The sequence below is a fragment of the Trachymyrmex cornetzi genome, unplaced genomic scaffold, assembly GCF_001594075.2.
Source record: "Trachymyrmex cornetzi isolate Tcor2-1 unplaced genomic scaffold, Tcor1.1 scaffold225, whole genome shotgun sequence".
In the NCBI taxonomy this organism is placed as follows: Eukaryota; Metazoa; Arthropoda; class Insecta; order Hymenoptera; family Formicidae; genus Trachymyrmex; species Trachymyrmex cornetzi.
In genome coordinates, this window is record NW_017296901.1 from 535,204 (window position 1) to 557,753 (window position 22,550).

The following is a 22,550-nucleotide window of genomic DNA, read 5'->3' on the forward strand; positions in this document are numbered from 1 at the left end:
ACACGCGACGATAGATAAATAAACATCATATGCACGAATTTAAATGTTTTACGCGGTGAACGACAAAGATAGTTTTCCGACATTCGAGAAGATGGAAATGATTCATTTCTTGGATATAATTCTTGTTAAAAAACAGACACTAATAAAATATTACATTTTTAATGATACACAATTATCGTAGTCGATCGCGCGACAATTCGAATAATTGATTAGCACGAAAAATCGTCAACTATATATGATCTTTCGTGATAAACAATCCGTTCAACAATATATCGGGCATTTACTCTCAACAGAAGGAATCAACAGAAAGCTATGGCTGCGTTCAGCAGAGAAAGCAGCTTTACAATTGTTGTAAAATTCTTCAATATGATTGGTCTTGCCCTTAGTTTCTCATTGGATCTAAATGTATAAACCAATCATATTCAAGAATTTTACAATAGTTGCAAAGCTGCTTTCTCTGCTGAACGCAGCCAATGACGACGATTTTGGCAGCAAACTCACGTCTTTGGTCGTCAAGTGACACACGAGCACACAGAATCTTTTTAATTAGCATCACTTATCTCGTTATTTTCCATCCGTAGAATACGAATTTGTCGCTCAGTAATGTGACGTCATTCCATTTGTCCGTGAAAAAAAATGACGTTCGTGCTTTTGGTCCGCATCTATATCTCATATTTAACACTAATGCGGCTTTAATAAATTTACAATCCATAACAACATATAGGTCGCGATTTTCACTCTTAAAATTATAATATTAGAAGTAATCAACAAAAATCCAATATCAGATACCTGCATTAATGCTAAACATGGAATGCAAATACGGATCTGCGTGTACGTGTGACGATTAGTCGCGTGTTGCTCATTTAGTACAGTTTCCATTGTGTGTGTATGTGTGTGTATGTGTGTGTGTGTGTTTGTGTATGTCTGTATGTATGTGCGCTTATATATTCATATACATATACGTATGTATCATGCATAAACGAACCTCAAGGTATAACAGTTCGGAACGAGAAAAATGGGTGGTTTTTCATCGATATTGGTCGTCGTCCACCACGACTCGCATCGGAAAACTAGAATACCTCTATTTCTGCCTCTCGCATTACGCCCATACCGATTTATTTTCATCCCATCTATTTTCATTCTCCCCGGTCTCATCCTCGCCTGTGCTTATATCCTATCCGCGTTCTCTCTTCGCATTCTCATGTTGAAATCGAGATTTCGGGTGCTCGTTCCTTGCTCCCTTTCCGCCTTTTCTCGTCAAGTTTCAATAGCATTCGTTCGAACCAAACGTCTCTTACGATTAGAAACGGTTTACGATTTAGACTCTCGCATTTCTTTTCCTTCTTATCTTTCGTGCGCACGTTCTTTTTTTCTCTCACTCATTCTGTCACACTCTCTCTCTCTCTCTCTCTCTCTCTCTCTCTCTCTCGCCTCTCTCTTCCTCTGACATATTCTCTGTTGCATCTTTCTTAAGTGAGTTACGGAACCCTACGAAGTGCGGTAACTGCTGATAACGATTAAAGCTACGATAATACCATGAATTAACGTGCGTGCATTAGATACATTACGTACGGCGCGTTTCGTTTATCGATTGTTTGTTACTTCGTATAAAAGGTCTTTTTTGCACTTTTTTGGCAGTGCGTTGTTTTCATTTGGCTTCACCTCAAAACCGAAGCTCGATTTTCCCATGAACAAATTTGCATCTACTTCTAATATCTTAATATCCGTCATCGTGAGTGATTTTCATTAGCAACTCAGATTAACCAACGCCATTTAATCTCTTCTTCCTTTCGGAATCATAGCCCTAACGATAATATACAAAATTTAATCATGATTACTGTCCAAATCATGGCCAATCTCAATTATCGATATGTGTAATCGAGACTGCTCGAATAACCATATATGATTTACAATCGTTCATGATTGGCTTCCTCGATTTCTACTCAACTGTCTTTTAATCCGTGGTCGATTTTTATTATCGATCGATATGATTATGAATATCAACGCATGTCGTATTGTTTTGGATTGACATGAATATTTCTAGTCTACCACGACAATAGAAGTTTATGCGCATCTTTATCCGTTCTATTTGTCGCTGTTCCCGATAAATATGTGGTTCGGCCGATTGGCCAACAGTCTTTAGATCAGAAATATCTCTTTCTTATAATTTATTAATGGCATAAAAAATGGCAGCGGGAGTTTTAAATAACTCTGATGAATAATAGACATAAGAACAAAGCACCAACTTCTCACGTTAAACCATTGATGCCATATAACGGCGTAAACATCGCGTTTGAAACTTAGACTCGTTCCGCTATTGCAACAACCGCGAAAATTATCTAATATCTTTGTTCAGCATCCTGAGAAACATCGTTGAAACTGAAGCAACCGCGAAATCTCTAACACGAATACACTTTTCGTTATAACTCCATAATATAACTTCGATAAGACACGTGCGTGTGCGTGTACGTGTGCGATACTTCGGTAAAACTTTTACTTTAGCTCCCTCTTTATTAAAATCTTCCTAGTACCGTTTTAGACTTAACAATAGTGACGACGTACGATGACGATGACGATACCACAATATATCATTAACAACTATTGGACGGAGTCGAGCGACATCGACGTCATTATCTGCTAATTTTATTTCATCCTATTCGGCGACCTCGCTCGTCTCGTTTCAACGATTAAATTCGTAGGTAGGTGGGCGGGATTGGTGATCAACACGCGGTCATGCGTGCTGATCTGAGTCTACGTTAGGTGATCTTAATCTCGGCCGATGTCGATTCTTGAGGGCAGGAATCGAAGCAAGTGACCAGAAGAACGTGGCTTTTACAGGCCTCTACCCTCTTTTGTAAAATACATGTCTCAGCCATTAGTGCCTCCAAAAATGACGGATCCCGCCAGTCCATACTGTCCTCCACGTACACTATTTTTGAAACAAACAATGAAATATATGTGATTGCATTTAAATACATTTGTGTCATAAGTTTCTCTTGACTTTCTATTTTAATTTATTATTGTTTCTAAGTTTTGTTTGACTTTGTACAATTTTATACATAAATGTGTATAAAACGCTATTCGAATGTGATCAATCAAAGTTATTCAAACACATGAAAAGTTAAAAGTTAAATATTATAAAAATTAATTAACACTGAAAGATCGAAGCAGCCAATTTTATGAAATTCAAACTGCTGTAACTTCTTTCAACATTGCTTCCAAATATGATGTGATATCCTTTTGTAACTTTTCATCACTTTTCATGTTTTAATTTTGGTTAAAAGAATTTTCAATTATATATAAAAACGCTTGAATTTTTATTTAATTGTTTAATTAGAAGAACCATTGGAGCTTTGACTCCCTTATATTTAATATTGCATTTTCATGTATTTTACGATTTTGTTTACAAATTTATGACTTTAAATGTTTAATAAAAATTAATGATATTATTATTAAAACGTTAAATATAATTATTTATACGTTTTTTTCTGTTTATTATTTACGAAAAAAATGCGCTTAGAGTAAAATTGGCTTCTACGGTCCTTCTAGGGAGAGTCATCGAATTCAGTCCTTCTAGTGTTAATGAAATCAATTATGCACATATTGCGACGCGTTTATTTATATAAATATTGCGATATAAATTATTAAAGCACGAATTATTTCGGAACAATTAGTATATATTGCAATGCAATAAAATTTAAAATAACTATACGAAAATTTTTGTAATATATTACCTCAACATTTAGTTGAAACTATTTCCCTCAATATTTGGTAGCTATAACTAGACTTTTTTTTCAGTGTACGGTCCTTCTAGGAAGTCATCGAATTCAGTCCTTCTAGTGTTAATGAAATCAATTATGCACATATTGCGACGCGTTTATTTATATAAATATTGCGATATAAATTATTAAAGCACGAATTATTTCGGAACAATTAGTATATATTGCAATGCAATAAAATTTAAAATAACTATACGAAAATTTTTGTTTAAATCTTCTATATGATGAGAAGCTGAATACTTACGATTGTAGTCCCAACGGGTGTCTGGTACCATGAGTCGCCTTTTGGCATCGCGTAGTTCCAGCCTAAGAAGGCGCTGGCGCAGGCGAAGGTTGTGTATCCTGGATGTCGTTCCACGTGGGTTCGAGCGCACCCGCGCGCGCCTGTCCAGGATGTCTACGTCCTCGCCTGTATAAGCGAGAATCGCCGACGCCGCGGGCGGCCCCAGTTGAGCCCGGCAGTGGGCCCGCGACCGCCGAGGCCCGCACCCTGCCGCCCGCTGTTCCACCGCTGAAACACCCGCACAACGTCGAAGTTAGAACCCCCAGTGCGCCACCTGAGGAGAATCATCGTACGGCAGGATTGTTTTAGAGGGTTTGCGTTATTCTTTCTTAGGAAAATGAAGGCTCGCGATAATACTTTCGTCCTTTGCGTATATTAGTAGAATTCAGGTTTACTTCAAAAAATAGGTGTGAATTTAACACTGTGTGATATTTAATTCTCAACATGTTGGTGTTGATATAAACATGGTATAGATTTAACTCCATGAGTTTTAAATCATGGCATTAAATCCACATCTATATATGTTAAATCCACATTCAAACATATTTATATCAACACCAACACGGTAAGAATTGTATAAACACCGCATGATGTTAAACCTACACCAATACTTTTTGAAGTGTAGAAAACGAAGGAGTTTGCATCAATTTACAACAAGATGATAATTGATAGAGCGACAAGGTTTTCATACAAAGCGCATAATTAGAATAATTGATTGATCGCACTTGTATGTATAGATTATATATAAGGAAGATATAAGGAAGTGGATTTTTTTGAAATTGTCTACGTTTTATTTTACATAGACAATTTTGTCGGATTTTCGTCTTAATTTTATTTTAAAAAAATTAATTTATTTATTTTCGAATATGCACGTTTTACAAAAATAATTATTTATGTAGGACGCTCAAACTAATTGCTAGAATATCAAAACTTTTCAGCATTGCTCTTTGCTTGAATATTCTACATAATAATTTTGATAGTCCTATTACTCAAATTATTTTCAGATATGTATCTAATTAAATTTTTTAATGCTTCAGCAAAATCGTTCATGTAGGTATGATGTCAATAGTACATTCTTTTTCAAAATGGACAGTCGGAAGGTATTTATCATTTACCTTGATGTTCCTGTAACGCGCCAGTCTGTCGGGACGAGTCGCTGGCGATACTGCTCGTTTCGCTGTCTCTAACGATACTATCGTAACCGGAGCTCTCGGCACGGTGTCTGGATAATGTAGCCGGTGACAACTTGGCCGCTCGTGGCGTTGTGTCCGCGCCGGAATCGGAGCCCTCCTTGTTCAGTCCGAATGAGGAACCGAGACTAAGGATCTTGCGTTGCATTCGTCCGGAAGACGGCGCCGGAGATGGCATTGATAGCAAGGGTGAACCACCTGAAATACAAAGTATATACAATAAATTGTACTGCAGTTTAATGTATTTAACATCACAGAAATACAAAGACGTTTATATTGATAGGGTAATGTTCCAGAAACACGATAGTCTCGATGCTAAGGAAACGTGCAGCGATCTAACTTTTTCATAGTATTATAACAATTTAAAAATCACATTTTTTTAAGTTCTGTCTCTTTTCAAGTAAGGAAGCAATGTATCCAATTAAACTGCAAATATCTATAAAAGATGTAAAGACATTTAAAAAATATCATAAAGTATCTTGGATTGGTACCTTGAATTTTCACATCTTCCTCTATATCGGACTTCCCCGTGACTGTTCTCTCGGATCTCTCGGCAGCCGTAAACAGCTTTTTTGCTTCGATGTATTCCTCTTCGGGGTCCGAGCCGGACGCTCCGTTTCCAGGTATCCTTTCGATCTCCTCCTTTAGATTAGGATTCGACGCACCGTCCGGATGCCTTAAACTGGAGATATTGCAGTCACCTAGCTTACCGCAGTACCTTCTGGGACTGGCGAGATGAGCGACGCTACTGGGGTACCAGTAAGAGGCTGTGGCGGGCCTAGACATGCTCTGACGACAATTATCGCAGATCTTCTCCTGATCGGGCTTTCCTGCTATGTACGCGGGTTCGCTGTATATGCTGCCGTGATTGCTCGCGTTGTCGTTGAATAAGACATCCGAAAGGGATAAAGACTGACAGCGAGACGGCGGACGGAAGACGGTCGCTGCTGGAATTTGTCCTGCGTTAATGTTATACTGCATGTAGACCGCAAATAACTGGCTTTAGTGCCTTGATTAAAATTAATTACTCTTATAAAATCGATTTTTCGTCCCTAGCCGACAAATCGTGAATTTAATCTTTTATTCGAATTATCGAAATTTAATTGTATTTTGGGGTTTCTAAATCTATTTTATTAATCATTAAGAGACCTACAGTGAATAAAAGCACTATCAATTATCGTATTTTTTTTTGTGCTTCTTGGGTTTCCTATATATCTATTAGCTAGATATAGATTTAAAAATAATTTTATTGAACCATCAAAATAATTATGTAGGACACGCAAACTGGTTACTAGAGTGTTAAAACTTTTTCAACATTGCTCATCTACTTGAGATTGCTACGTAATTATTTAGATGGACCAAACAATTTCTTTTCACATCTGTATCTAAATAAACTTTTAGATACTTTAGCAAAATCTTTCTTTCCGTGTAACGCGTGAATAGACAGGCAACGTCTCCGCAGGATGATTTGATAACAGAACATTGTTAACAGAAAAAGGCTCTTTTTTCGTCTTTCTTTTTGCCCCCGCGCGACTGACCGAACACTCAATCGTGAAACTTACATGGAGCGTCTCGCACGTTGACGGTGGAGGAGTTTTCCCTCTGGTAAGTCACGGAGTTGGAAACGTTGGCAAGCGCGAGTTTGCTTTGGTAGAGCTCGTGAAGACGGGCCAACTGATCAAACTTGTGCCTGGTCTCTTGCTCGAGAAAGTCTTCGTGGTCGAAGTACGGTCTGGGTAGAACACCCACGCCGACCGGCGGTGGATAATGCGGTCTGTATCTCTCCGTGTCCGACATCACCGACATAGAGTCTGGAAATAATTTTTCCGTCTCACACCTTCTGCTCGCGTGGGTTCATATTTTGCCGCGGTAGAAGCTGCCAGATAAGAACGATGGAAGAAAACGATACTAGGCAGCTGTCCACTTTGGTTCGAAGAACGGACACAGCGATGTGTAATTACATCGGGGTTTCTCTTTTCGAGGGAAGTGAATTATTGTTTCCTACCGCATGGCCTATTACGTACTTCTAGTCGAAAAGTCAATTTCACGATGATGTGGAGAATAGTTTTCATAGAAGTTTGTTCAAGTGTTCGCCACGGAAGCAATCGTAAGGGGACGAAAGTTAAAGTAGTTGTACGCGAAAGAAAAACATTTACAAAAGTTATTTTAGTGACTTTCAAAATTACTTTTATAACTTATAATTATAATCAAACTATTTAATCTTTGAAAATTAAAAATTGACTCTTTTGCAATGAAAAAGAGTATTACATGTAATAATTTTCTTTTGAAATACAACCTTATTGAGCATTATTAATTGAAAGGAAAAATTTTTTTTAATGACTTTTTAAAGATCTCATTAAAATCTCTTAAAAATCAAATCAAATTGTGGTTCATAAGATGTTTTTTTAAAAAAAAATGTTTATTATGTCTGTTTATAAATGCGATTAGTAAGCAATTACGCGGCATTACCACTGAATGAGCGCAGCGGTGTTTCTTATAAATAAAAATCTTACAGCATAGAATAAAAGTCGTATCTTCAAAATAGAGCTCTATAATGAAAGTAAATGAAACGTATTTTGAAAGTGCAATTTCGTTTAATTTTGTGTAGAGATCTGTATGACATTCGTGCGTAGCTTCTATTAATGTAAACATTTTTTTATATCTACAAGAAGTCAGATTCAAAAATTCTTTTAAATATCATGTAATAACATTTTTTTTCCACTAAAATTGACACATTAGATAACTTTGAGAAATTGTCGGACATCCAATTCTCAAATGTGAGAAGAATTCTTTCTGATAACATAATGATTATTGAATAATGTTTACTCACCTGTGAAAGTTGATACCACGGTGAGATTCTCTTGGCTAAGAATCCTTAAAGGATGTTCTTCCTGGTCGCTTTCGGGCAACGGAACGAAAGTTAAAGTAGTTGTACGCGAAAGAAAAACATTTACAAAAGTTATTTTAGTGACTTTCAAAATTACTTTTATAACTTATAATTATAATCAAACTATTTAATCTTTGAAAATTAAAAATTGACTCTTTTGCAATGAAAAAGAGTATTACATGTAATAATTTTCTTTTGAAATACAACCTTATTGAGCATTATTAATTGAAAGGAAAAATTTTTTTAAATGACTTTTTAAAGATCTCATTAAAATCTTTTAAAAATCAAATCAAATTGTCGTTCATAAGATGTTTTTTTAAAAAAAACTGTTTATTATGTCTGTTTATAAATGCGATTAGTAAGCAATTACGCGGCATTGCCACTGAATGAGCGCAGCGGTGTTCTGTTTCTTATAAATAAAAATCTTACAGCATAGAATAAAAGTCGCATCTTCAAAATAGAGCTCTATAATGAAAGTAAATGAAACGTATTTTGAAAGTGCAATTTCGTTTAATTTTGTGTAAATTTAGTTTAGAGATCTGTATGACATTCGTGCGTAGCTTCTATTAATGTAAACATTTTTTTATATCTACAAGAAGTCAGATTCAAAAATTCTTTTAAATATCATGTAATAACATTTTTTTTCCACTAAAATTGACACATTAGATAACTTTGAGAAATTGTCGGACATCCAATTCTCAAATGTGAGAAGAATTCTTTCTGATAACATAATGATTATTGAATAAAGTTTACTCACCTGTGAAAGTTGATACCACGGTGAGATTCTCTTGGCTAAGAATCCTTAAAGGATGTTCTTCCTGGTCGCTTTCGGGCAACGGATTCTCACCCATGCAGAGCGCAATGTCCTCCTCGGTCACTTGTAAACACGAGTCTTGCATAGGTACTGGCTCCAAGTCCTCCACCTCGACAATCTCTAAAATTTCGTCCTCAGATGATAACGAGTGTCTGGAGGGTAGAACAATGTCCTTGTGCGACAGATTTAGACTTTCCATGGATACCTCTCGGCTGACTCCGTTGCTAAGTGGTTCAATCAGTGGCAATGGAGGAGGTACGACAATTTCTTCATCATCATCTTCGTCATCCGGTAGATCAAGTTTCCCTTTCTCGATGCTATCATCCATCACTGGACTTGCCGTCAGATCTAATCCTGAATCTGTGTTAGACTTGACATTAAGTAGATTCAGCTTGGCACTCAGCTTCTCAGTTATGTCCTCGATCTCGTTCGCTTTCAAACTATCACTCTCCGCGGTGGACAACGATGTGTCGTCGTCGTCCGCACCGCCACAGGTTTTGAATTGGGTCAGCTCCTTGAACTGACCGGATAACTGACCGGAAGACATCTTTGAGGACTCAAGTCGTGGCGTGGTGTGCTTTGCACGCTGTATTTGGGACGATTGATTTTCTACCCATTTTCTGATCATGCTCTTCTTGTGACTGTCCATGAAACCATAACCGGAGGAGTGCTGATGCGTGTGCAGTTGCAACGCCGGCGCGCCAGTCAGTTGCATTGGTCCGTCGATCCATGTTTCTCGTTTGTGATGAGACTCCTTCAGCATATGTCTCGCCTCCGCGACTTTCGATTTCGAGATCCTCGGTCCATCTATCCACTGTTCATCGGATCCACCACTAGGCGCTACTATTGGTACCTTACTAGGTGAATCGTTAGCCTTTGATGCCGAAGCATTTTTCGACGAAGAATTTTTCCTGGCCGGACTTGCCTTCGGCGTTATGCTGTGCGCTGGTGAGGTCTGCTTCGATGCGGTCTGCGTTAAAGTCTTCACCACTTTCGAGGGCTTATGTGCTGGACTGCGCTCCTCAGGAATTTTGCTCGGTCTTTCGGCGGCGGAACCTCGAAGTACTCTGCCCATTGCGCAACGATTATCACCTGAATTCAAGCTGGGTATATAAACAGGTGGATGTTCGCCGTCAGTGGCGTCGTCAGCGCTCGGCCCAACATAGATCACGGTGTCGGCCGACAAATCGCTTGAACTCGGATCGCATTCGCTGTTCTGCCGAGCTGCTTCTTCGCCGGAACTGCCGCCGCTTCCGGTTCCCTGCGTGTTACTGCCGACGAACTTGATCTTCCGGCGTCGCATCCGATGGATCCTCGATGCCAGTTGAACAGTGGTTAATGTCTCGGTGTAGTGCTGGGCGTTGGGTGACACGTGAGCTATCATAGCCGCATGACAAGTCAGAGAGCCGAGGCACTCTTTCAGCAATTGGGTTAGCTTGTGTTCCTTGTAGGGTAAGTGCTTCTGGCCATTGAAAATCGCAAGCAGAATGTTACCCAGACCGGAGAGAGGAATTCCGCCCGAGGATTTCCCGCGATCCGAGTTTCCCAGATCCATCAAGTGCAACCGGCTTCTGCCACCGGCAACTGCACAGTCGAGAAACAGCGTTTATTTTGAATGTATCATCGTATAAAGCGAGAGGAACGCGAGAAAATAACGACGCGAATATCATGTATACTTGAACTCCGAAATAGCGAAGGGAAATGCATGTAATCAGCGTTTGAGATGCTGCAGAGTAATACAGAGTAATCTCTTTTCCACGGTATACGTTTCTGCCTTCGGACGGAAAGTGGAATAGCGATTTCGAGATAGAATTATTTACCTCCACCCTTGCCGGCAACGCTGTACTGGTAGACGTGTAACGTATAGAGCATATGTGCGTCGCCGTCCTCTCGTTGACGGCCGGCAACCGCTGCGTCGAGGTAGAATGCCGCGCGTTCCGCCGTCGGCGCGCGGAGCTCGCTGTGCTGCTGCAATTGAAGGGTACCAAACAACGGATCGTCTCTGAGGTACACGGCCGGCGATTGTTCCGAGTCTGGGAATAAAAGGACCGCCGGTGTTACATAACGTTTATCTGGCGTTTTCGGTATTTCACATAATATAATACATCGCGGAGAAGATACGGTGCAAGTTTCACAAGGAATTCCCTTACGTAATAACAATACCTCGCATCTGTCGCGAGCGCAATTTTATTTTCGCATTGTTGTTGCGTATCGGAAATTCTTCAAGTTAATGCGATCCAATTTTCAATATTTCATTATGTTTTACTTATAACATTGTAATATATAAATATGTTTCATTATATAGAATGTTGAACTGCTAGTTCAACAGGGAAGAGCATGATTCTACATGAAAAAAGGTTAAAAACGTAGAATAAATTGGTTTTATATGAAACTTTATTTTCAAAAAAATCTATTTTAAATATTCGCCGGGTACATGTACACTTAACTATGTCTTGATTTAATAAATCTTGCTGTAGGCAAGCTTTTCAAAAGTAAATTTTTATGAATATGTTCTGGTATTTTAATTTATCACTTAAATGGGTACCCGACAACAAATATTTGAAATCGATTTTTTTCTAGAACAAAGCCTTACATATGAACAAATTTTATTTTACTTTTTCAACTTACTTTTTCATATAGAATCATCCCTTCCTGATTGTACCACTAATTCACAAACACCCTGTATATGCATCCATCTCTATTTTGTCTTCTTATATTAGCGATAAGACATGAGATTAGTTATCTATAATATTTCAATCATAAAGAAATGACAAAAGCCAAGCTTCCTAACACTTCAAATAGATGATTTATATCATGTAATAGATTTTGTATCATGCGCGTATTGTCCCGAGTTCACGTAAACTTCCTAACACGTTCTTCGTTTATTTGATTCCATTATTTTGCGGAAAAATAATATCCGCAAAAGATAGGACGACACTAGAATCGAGATGCAGGTGTGCACTAGCTGGAGCTGTAAATCGGTCGAAGTGGGACTCGAGGTATCCACGGGATGCCTCGTCCTGAATTACGACGTCGATAAAACGTTGGAGGATATGTCGCAAGAGATACCTACGTTTCGCTATCGTGCTTTATCACACGTTCTGTATACACGTTGGAGACGGTGGATAGGCGAGCCTATGTAAAAATAATCAACGTAGTGCGAGACATAACTGTAAATAGTGATCAACGTAAAAGGGCAATTACAAGGTGGGTGAGATACGGGTCTGTGGATCAGGTGGTCGAATCAAACAAAGCAATCTTCGTATTGTTGCTTCGTCGTGCGAATAAAACAGTCTGGTCGTAAAACAGCGGACGGGGAAAGACGGTTAAGAGGATAGTTACACGGATAAAGAGTTCTAAGGAGATCCGAAGGAAGCTGTTAGTTATTTGAACATGAAAATTAATGTCGCAATCGCCGTTGCAAAATAATAAAATTATATTTGAATATAAATAAGGAAATCATAAGCGAGTGTCGTGGATTGTCTCTTATACCCATAGAAAGAAAATGGTTTTACTGAAGTATCTAAAAATTTAACTAGAAATAGATCTGAAAATAATTTTGTTGAGCAAAAGTTATGTAAGATATTTTTACAACCAGCTCAAGCTGGTTGTCAAAATGTCAAAACTTTTTGTAGTATTACACATCATGTTTCAATGTCCTAAATAATAATTTTGATATCAACAAAATTATTTTTAAATCTATGTATCTATATATCTAGCTAAATTTTAAAATATATTTTAACAAAATCGTTCTTTCCGTATTTTTATATAGAAAATATGGAATGGTTTATCTTTTTTATTTGTAATTTGTCAATTGGATTTGTCAAGATATTTTAAATGTATAGAAACATGTAATAATGATTGTGTATAAAACTAAAATAAATAGTAAATATTGGAATCGATATTTATGCGCACGAAAATTCTTTCGTTGCACTGGGAAGATGTCTCAAACGACTCAAACCATAAAATATGAAACAAAGGAAAGAAAGAGGCAGTCACAAATATGTCACTCGTATCGTACGCTTTCACGTCGTTTTTCGCGTAGGAATATTTGAGACTGTATGTCCCACGTGCGAGGGTGGATTGAAAATGCAGACTAAGGATTTCTTCGCGCCGTTGCACCGGAATTCGTAGCGATCTATAAGAATGCTCGTAAAAAGTTGCGATAGCGAATTCATGCGGATTTTTGATCAGGAAACGCCCACACTCTATAAGATGGGAAAGTCTCTTGGATGAAAGTGAACGAAAACGCTATTACATTTTTACCGTGCGGAATTATTTTCTGGCAGAACAATATAAAAATTCCATGTAATATTTAAATATGAAAATTTCAATATGAAAATTCCATGCGCAGCAAATTTAAATAATACAAAAATTTAAGTAACATTTCAAAATTCTCGTATATAAGTGCGCGTTTCGTAGCTACAAAGTTTACCTGAAAAATATCTGAAAGGAAGGTAAATATTGTTAAGAGCATGATGTTTGACAATACGCTCCTTTCATGTTCGCGAGACGCAAGAGGGCACCATAAAGGTGCCCGGACGGACGCGAAAATTTAATTCGAGTAATGCTTCTCGAGTGCCTACCTAGCTTTATATCTAGAACCGGTGCACATTCGTCTGTACGAAATTACTTCACCTCAGATCTCACCGACGGTCTGTACTATCCGCGCGTGTATTTTTACGTGATCGTCTCTTATGCACTCGGGATGCTACGATTGACGCACTGGACGTCGTTTATATGGCATTTATACGGCGTTTATACGATGTTTGGATAACCCCACCCACCTTCGTAAATTGCCAATTAGCCTTTTACTACCGAGGCGCGAGGTCTCCTACTACCAGCCTCCTACATATAACACGTAATGGACGCAAAGGAACGATGTTAAAGGATAAGAACGGTGCGCGACGACGGTACGTCACAGTTTATTTCCGCCAGGCCGTCTGCGACTTTTTACATTTGATCCTGCCGGAAACCTTTTACCGTTCCTTTATACCGCACCGAGGAAATGGCCTGCACGAGCATCGCACCAAGCGAGCGAGTTCCACGCGAGCTTCCGTCAAGTCATCGACCGATTGATTTCGACTATTTCCGATCATATTAGACGATCAGAGATACAGCTTGAGCTAGTTGCTTCGTCGAGCAGTTGAGCGTGCGATGAGGAAACAAGGAGCGCGCGCGAAATCAGGAAGCGGGAGTATCCTCTAGACTTACCGGAGCCTCCTTGATTTCCGTAATTTGCGAAGTCCCGAGGAACCAACTTAACCGTAGTAGATGTTCGATAATGAAATTCGACGAGGCGTATCCGACGAAAGCGTAAGCGAAGGGGAAGGAGAGAGGAGCGACATCGGAATATTCGACGTAGATCGACGATAGTGCGTGCCTTGTGTTGTAGAAATTTAGATAATTCCACGGATCCCGTATACCAAAAGCCCTTAATAATAGAGGCGCGAAAGTGAGTGATAGCGCTAGACTTCGCGGGACTTCGTAAGAATCCGGATTAAGGGAGGTATTAATATTTATGAGGCGCGTGAAGTAGCCCGAATAAGTTCGCGGTTTTACTGGCGGATATTAAGTCGTTGTGATAAAGAATGGAAGAAAGTTGATAATTGTTAAAGTAGTAAGCACACTACTTTATTGCGTTTAATAGTTATGTAACGGAAGTTTAATAATGGGAATGAATTTTCTATATCGATACGATAAGTATTCCTATTATTAGTTTGACACGGGAAATTTTTCAAACTCATACAATTATATATACGCAACAATTTTTTTTTATATAATATTATCAATTTTCTAGCTCAAAATTGCTAAGCAATATAATAGGATGTTAAAACTGAGCCAATAATTAAATCAAGAGATAAAACTAATCTATTAACAACAAAATCAAAAGAAGAAAAAAAAAAGATTAAAACTAATTTTTCAACATTAAAATATATAAAAAAAAACGTTTTGACTTATAATAAACGTTGAAAAGAGTCAGAAATAAAATATAAAAATAATTTATGAAACCACATTATTGGACACAGAGTGGGTAGTGGTAGGTTAAAAAGTTAAAAGTTAAGTTTAAAAGTTAATTAATTTTAACATAACTTAGTTACATTTTATTTAGTTTAAAAAAAAGTTAACTTACCCAACCCTGATTGGACATATATAATATACTTTTTATATCTTTATTTAAGAAAGAAAAAGTGATAACGAAAGATTAACTTCTTCAATACAATATTATTATTCAATAATTTTAAATAAATAATCAGTATATAAAAATGTGTCAATGACAGATTTATAGAATGGCATTTTATTATTATACGGTATTATATACAACCTTGATCTCATATAAATTTTCTGATTCTTTGACCGAGGGTCGACATAAACGACTCCGAAACAAAGCTTAAACTTCGCAACTGAGGGGAGGAGGGGGGGGGGAGAGAGACATGATACCCCAAAATTCACGACAGGCTACACATCGAGGTAATAATAAGGCCGACGGGCCGGTCTAGCCGACGTTATACGGATATATGTGGTGCGTGTATACATCGCTCGTGTATAATAATTCACACAGACACGGAGCGTAGAAGTACGGTACAGAAGCGGCACAGCAATATCCATAAAAGGGACCGGAGGATGTAATATTACCGGCATCTGTGCCCTGTGGTGCAGAAGTACCGCGAAGAAGGAGGCGACGACGAGTCCACGACGTCGACAGTTACAACGTGAAGCTCGCAACGGGGAAAACGAAGAACGAAATGTGACAAAGAAAAGTGATCTGCGAGAAGCACCTTCATCTTGGCACGGAGACGCGTAATGGATGCGGTTTCAGCTTAGAGCAATTGTTACGGCCGTTCGTGGCGTCGCGGGGGGTTCGAGAAAGGAAGCGCTTCCACCCTCTCTCGGAATAAATCGTTTTTCGACGCGTTTCGAATACAGTTTTCCAAGCCCGAATCCCTTCGATCGTAACAGTCCTCGTCGTCGCTGGGGCATAAGGGCAGTAAAGGAAATCTGTTTCGCCTTTCCGGACGGCCGGCTGCGCCTTGCTACGCGACTTGTTTCCCGAGTTCCGCAATATTTCCACGAGAACTTTCTCGCCCCGAGCACGCATGACGTATCGTTATGAATCAGAGCCCTTTGGGACAGTTTCATTCGCTTGCATCATTATTACAGACGGTCGATATTGCGTCGGAATTCAGAACTTATTGGACAATGTTAATCCTTTCACTATAAAGCGTCAGAGCCCGCACAAACAGTGAGTTCGAGATTATTAGAATACAAATATGATCAAATAATCTCTTAGTAAAAAGGCTACGCTAAATATATATTACCATTGTTTTAAATGCCTTTGATATTCATTTGATATTCACTATCAATCTTTGAAATATAAATCAATCGAAGTGGAGGTACTACTAGTACGAGTTCCCTAAGATCTCCCTTCAAGGATACGGAATATAGAATTTGTATTATACAATATGGTTCCGGGGAAATTAATGTTTATAATAATTTTAATTTAATTGCAGTTTATCATATTACTCGCGAGTAGTTCACGGTATATACATATATGTAACACCTGTCATGTGAGAATATAAAATGCATGGATAACAGATCAGGTAGGAATACATAACGTTGTTTAGTACCTAATATTCGACAGATGATAACTTGAAGAATATGTTTAACGTTAAAGTATCATACATCACTCAGTGTATTCTTATTTCTTCGTTCACTTTTCACTATGTAAGAATGCATTACAGAGACACGCCACGGCCGTCTTTTCCGAAAGTGTCAAGATTGATATATCGACTGTATGAAAAGCTTCTCGTGCTTGCGCGGAATAAGGCAATGCCTGATTCGCAAGACACCAAGTATGTTCACGTATAGGTCAATATCGTGAGTCTTTTGGCAACGGAGAAGAGAAGGCGAAGGAAGAACAGAAGAAAATTAACAAACCTTCTGATCTCTCTCACGTATTAAAGTAGAAGTTGGCGTTCATTCGGAGTGGCGAAGGACTACATTTGTCGAAATAAGTGTTACTAAACCCTTTCCGGGCATCGTAGATGAATGACGCGGATATGAGAGCGATGTGAAAGGAATGACGAAAGTTCAACGTGATTTCGCTACGAAAGTAAAAGAGACCGGAATTAATAGGCAAATTATCATTTGTCATCGAAATGAAATGACGTGTAAGGGATTTCGAAGAAACATTTTTCTCCGGACAGACATGATTGGTTCTTTTATGGAAACATATTTTTCATTTTCGTAAAACAGTTTTTACTGTAATGCACATGGGGAAGTGCTCGTTTAGTCGCTAACTTTTTTTTCCTGCCTGCGGGAAGTCTCGTCGAGAAAACTTTTAATGTAAACTACACTTTTAATTTAATGCACCGCCGCGAATTTATCGCTTCTTCCTTTGAAAAATCAACAGCATAGTTCCAAGCTTACTCTATTTATTCGTCATATTCACAGTTGGATATTTTGTTAAAAGTTTATTTATTTTCTATTTTCGTTTTTATTTCCGTTCCAATTTTTCTAAGGCCAACCTGTGTTATTCCATCTTGTGCGTACTGCACGTTTTAATTCGTTTTAACTATTATAAAATTTTCATTTTTTTCATAAACTAAACATTTATATCAATATCTAGCATGTTTAACAATTGCCAAAAACGTAAGTATCTTTTTCCGTCGTGAGATAATTCACTGAAGGCGTTCTCATAACTTTTACGAGGGGGTAGACTGCCGGATCTATTTCGTAGTGAGCAATTAAAGAAAGCCATCGTCTTATGTACCGGGTGGCTTCCTAGTGAATGGTACTGGGCAATGGACCGTAGTCGACTTCTCCGTGGGGAAGGAAAACTTACGACCATTTTGGGAACGACACGCCTTTCTGCTCTGCCACTCGGCACTTTAACGGCGCCCACCTTTTGTGACTCAAGTACATGGCAAACCGCCAATTGCGATTGCAATGATATTAACTTTATCATTGATAGAATTGTAACTTTGGGATGTAATTAAACTTTAATGAATTAAAAAATTTAGTTTGAAAATAATAAAGCATGAATTATTACAAATCAAATTACTATTTAATTATTATCGAAATGTAATATGAATAATTATAGGTGTATGTATTTTTTATCATTCTACCGATCATTCATAAATTATTGTGTGCAATAAAAAGAACAGATATAAGGATAAATATTTTTAGCAACGGGATAATTAAAAAAAATTAATTTCAACGTTTATCGAATAATTTAGTAGAAAATTAATTGGGAGCAGAGAGACAGAGAATGAATGTGTAATTAGTTACATTTATACCGATTTATGACATATCGCCCTGCTATGGACATCGTCATTGTTATTCATAGCTTTAGAAACCGTTTGATCGAAATCCAGGAAACAAGGGACGTGTGGCAACGTTGATAGTTTATCGAGCTGCTCTATACTTTCTGTGCTATCGAGTCGATGTGGTATCGCGGTTATTGGTATTGTGAGTATTTCTATCGACGATGGTTAGCAGCCAAATTGAATATTAACAAACAATTCGTGTAATCGTTTACGGAACGATAGTCGGCTTAGTGATGAATATAGTCTGAACCTCGGTTGATTTTTCATACTAACTCCCTAGCATTGCCAAAAACATGATATTTTTTGAGATATAAAGAGTTTTTAATTCAAGATTGTTAAAATAAGAAAATTAATTATTAAATTAGTTGAGGGATTTTTAATAGTCTTTATATACATGAAGAATCATCTTCATGTTTTTTCTCATCGAGGTTGTAGATAGTATTTTTATTATATTATAGTATCTATATAAGGAATATTTATATTACTATTTGTTTCTGAAATAATTTTTTTATACAATCTTCGTTTATGTCTATCAAAAAAACTACTTCGCGTACTCTTTTTTCGGAACAAATCGGTCGCATGTTGAGTCGACAGTGATTTTTCATTTCAAGTCACAGTAAAGAGAGTATTTGTGTATACATTTTATGCTGTGTAATCGAAAAGGCACGGAATGCAAAACGCGCGACAAGTTTCTCGTGTCTCGCGTCGCGTCTTCTATTCGACTTTTCTTCCCTTCAATTCATCCTTGCATTTTTTGCGTTTTTTTTTCGTTCTCTTTGCTTTTATACACGTTAAAAGTTGTGCGTGGGGGACGTTTTGTTTCTTCCCTATTATTCTCAATTCTCTTCCTTATCTTCGTGAGACCGATACGTGGGAGAAATATATAAAACAATAACGGATGGTGAGAATTATCACCAGCCTTCTCTCGTTATAAGCGAGAAAGGATGGAGAGAAATAGGCGGGAAATATTCCCGATTCTCTTGTTTGGCTAGCCGTACCATTCGGTTAATATGCATACGGCCGATTAAAATGAATACATTTCGAGGGAATCCTCTGTTCACTGTACGGGAATATAGAGTGATTCAAGGTTTATCTCTTTCAGTGCATAAATTGTTAGATATTAGCAGTCTTTTCATTAAGAGAAAGGATTTAAATAAAAAATAATGGAGTATTTTTAATAATTTATGCTAATTGTAAATCAAATTTGTCAGCTATCATTATATATTTAAATCTTATTATACTTTTTTATTTTCAGTTTTTATAAAATAATCTGAGACAAATCTAATCATATAGCGAATCGGACCAACATACAATTAAGTCACCCTTTGTATCAAAAGAGTTAAAGTTTAAGCAAAAAATGAACAAAAATACACTTTTTGATTAAATTAATTGATTCAATATCAAAGAATAGTAATTAATGTAAAAGGATATGTTGACGGAGTATTAAAACAATATTCAAGTAAAAATATTTATCTATATAAAGAAAAACATTTATTTAGTTAATATTTTATCTAAATACTTTTAAATCTGTTTAAATTGGATTTATATTTTTTCCAGTCTTATAAAAAATAATACACCTTTAATTTTCTATTATAACATATTGATATTATAAAAGCTATCTTCGTTTAAGTACTTAATTAATTTATGAATGGAGCGTTATAAATGAAAGCATTTCGAAAAATTCCTTTATCAAGATAATTATTGAGCGTTACTGTACATATTTTTATCATTGATACTAAATCATGCATTGTAATTGTATATTTTTAATGTAGTGATAATAAAAAAGTAATAATTAAAAATAACTCTGAACTTTGTCCACACTACTATTTTGCTGCACGTGAAAACAATTTATATACTCTGGCTAATAATATAATTTATATGTATACGACGAGACACTCACACGATATTATTTTGTTGTCATATGAGAGAAAATCATTTTTATGTAGATACCGCGGACTGATATTGAATTATAATATATTTACACGAATGTATATTATCGGTTTCCTCTCATGCTTATGTGTATAGCCGATCAATACATACATATTCACATTGGCGTATTTATTATTTATTCCACGTTGTTGTAAATATTTGGCTCAATTGCAAGTAACTCTCGGATGTCATAAAATAATTACGTTATTTAATAATTAATAATGTGATGGAACAGTTATCTGTAAAGTTTTTTGTAAAAAGATATTCTCTGCCATATAATAATTATTTATTATCTATACGATAATTTTTTTTAATAGCTGTCTGAAATTTAATATGAATTTTTATATTAAATATAATAAAGTAGTAAATATGCTTTTAGTAACCATTTGGTCAACTCGTCATTTACACATTATTAATTCATATACTAATGGAAAAAAAGAGCTCTCCGATATTTATAACATTAATATTTAATACGCTTTTTAAATAATATTGGAAGCTTTGTGTAAATAGCGTACCATAACAGCAAATATAAATCAATAGAAAGCCAAGTTATTCATTTACAAACGTATTCATTTATAACACTTGGTGAGAAGAAGTAGCTCTATTCTAGTTTTAAGCTTGGTTAAGTGTTAAATATTCCACCACAAGTTGCCTCAATTATTGCATTAGGGCGTAAGCTTAATTAAATATTCCATTGCATACAGTTAGAAGTAACAAAGGTAAACCTTTGCTCGAAGACACTCCCCTTTTCGTCGGCGGCACCCGCGTAAGATCCAGACGTCGAAAACTTTAAATAATTACCGGGCGGGGATTATCAAGTTCTCTGGGGGAAACGCGAACTTGGAGGGTACCGCTACTCGATTTAAATCTCGAGCGAAGAACGCGCTTGCAGCATCCGGCACTGGCGTAACTAATGTCCTCGCAGAATGAAAAGAGGTAGAAAAAGATACAAAAGAGGAAGAAAAAAGGCAGAGAAAAGTAATATATACATATATATATATTAATATAAAGTAAGGATTAAAACATTAAAATTGCATCTGTTTTGCATTATATTTCATTATATTTTCTTAAGGTATATGTATATTATTATTGGAAATATAAAAGTGTACAAAATTATAAAATTATTTTGGATGATGAAGAGGCGCTTAAATTCCTTTATGATTGGTCTCCTTAAATGTTAATTACACTACTAATAATGTGGAATAAGATTCAGAAAAAGAAAAATGAGATGAAAGAGAGATGAAAAGGAAGGAAGATGAAGTCGAGATAGTTCTATATAGATACGAGTTAATTATTTAATAAACTGGAAAATTAATTTCATCACATCTTAATTAGTGCAGAGACCAAGGGAATGCGGAAACCTGCACGGCGCGATCATTAAGTCTGCATTCAAACGACTCGTCTAACGTGAGTTTTACATGGAATACCTGTATTGCACGTACCCGAAACATTCGGTAATTTACACTATTAAACGTCTTAATTTTCTTGATTGTAAAATGCCCAGGAGTGTTTTGTAACATGGTAGAAAATTAGATTTTACCGTGCTCGAATCTATGGGACAAATTTCTGGATTTGCAGCCACAAAACTAAAATTTTGAATCATAAACACATACAGTAAGGATACGTTAATATTAAAAAAAATATTCGGAAGAGATTTAACTATATAAATAATGTTAACTAATTAGAAAAATTTTGTTGACATTTTTTTAACTTCTTTTATGATATCGCTCCCTCACTCTAAAAATTGAGTTTCTCAGAAAAAGAGAAAAAAAATTGTTCAATTTAGCAGAAAATTGATTAATTAAATAATATTGAAAAAAAGATATATTCTTAATATGATAAAATGTCATTTTTGTCATTTTTATTTCACAATCCTTCAAAAACCTTTTTAATTTGCGATTTTTCAAAAAGTTAAATCACTTTTGATAATTGATAAGATAATATTTACCTAACTCATTCATGATAATAACTTGCAAATCACATTTTTTAAATTGTGTTACTTTTAAAATCAGGGAGCAATATAATATAATTGAAGTGTGTTGATAAAATATTGAAATCTACAATACGAAAAAAATTACAAACATATATTCGACCTGTATATTCAGTTTATATAAATAAATTATAATTTTCGTAATATTTGACATCAGAAAGATATCGCGTATTTTATAGACCCTATTTTTGAAGGAAAGATGCTCCAGACAGTCTAGTTAATTTTCGGAACAATATCCTTGACGATCTTTGACTATCGTTCCCATAAGTGCACCGTAACAGTTTATCTTCCAAGGAAATAGCTTTTTATTAGTCCCGCGAGTCTTTCGAGATGCACGACACAAAAAGGA

At 36.5% G+C, this 22,550-nt stretch overlaps 1 protein-coding gene across 1 annotated transcript in view; it reads right to left on the bottom strand.

Moving 5' to 3' along the window:
* Positions 1–2,268: 2,268 nt before the first annotated feature.
* Positions 2,269–22,550, bottom strand: part of LOC108760519 (kinesin-like protein CG14535) — a 259,700-nt gene continuing 239,418 nt past the window's right edge. The window contains exons 6-12 of the mRNA XM_018506530.1: positions 10,774–10,986; positions 8,897–10,537; positions 6,815–7,063; positions 5,744–6,199; positions 5,178–5,450; positions 4,024–4,290; positions 2,269–2,929 (exon numbers count right to left, since the gene is read on the bottom strand). Coding sequence (XP_018362032.1) covers positions 2,757–2,929; positions 4,024–4,290; positions 5,178–5,450; positions 5,744–6,199; positions 6,815–7,063; positions 8,897–10,537; positions 10,774–10,986 — 3,272 coding nt within the window. The 3' untranslated portion in view covers positions 2,269–2,756. The remainder of the gene's footprint in view (positions 2,930–4,023; positions 4,291–5,177; positions 5,451–5,743; positions 6,200–6,814; positions 7,064–8,896; positions 10,538–10,773; positions 10,987–22,550) is intronic.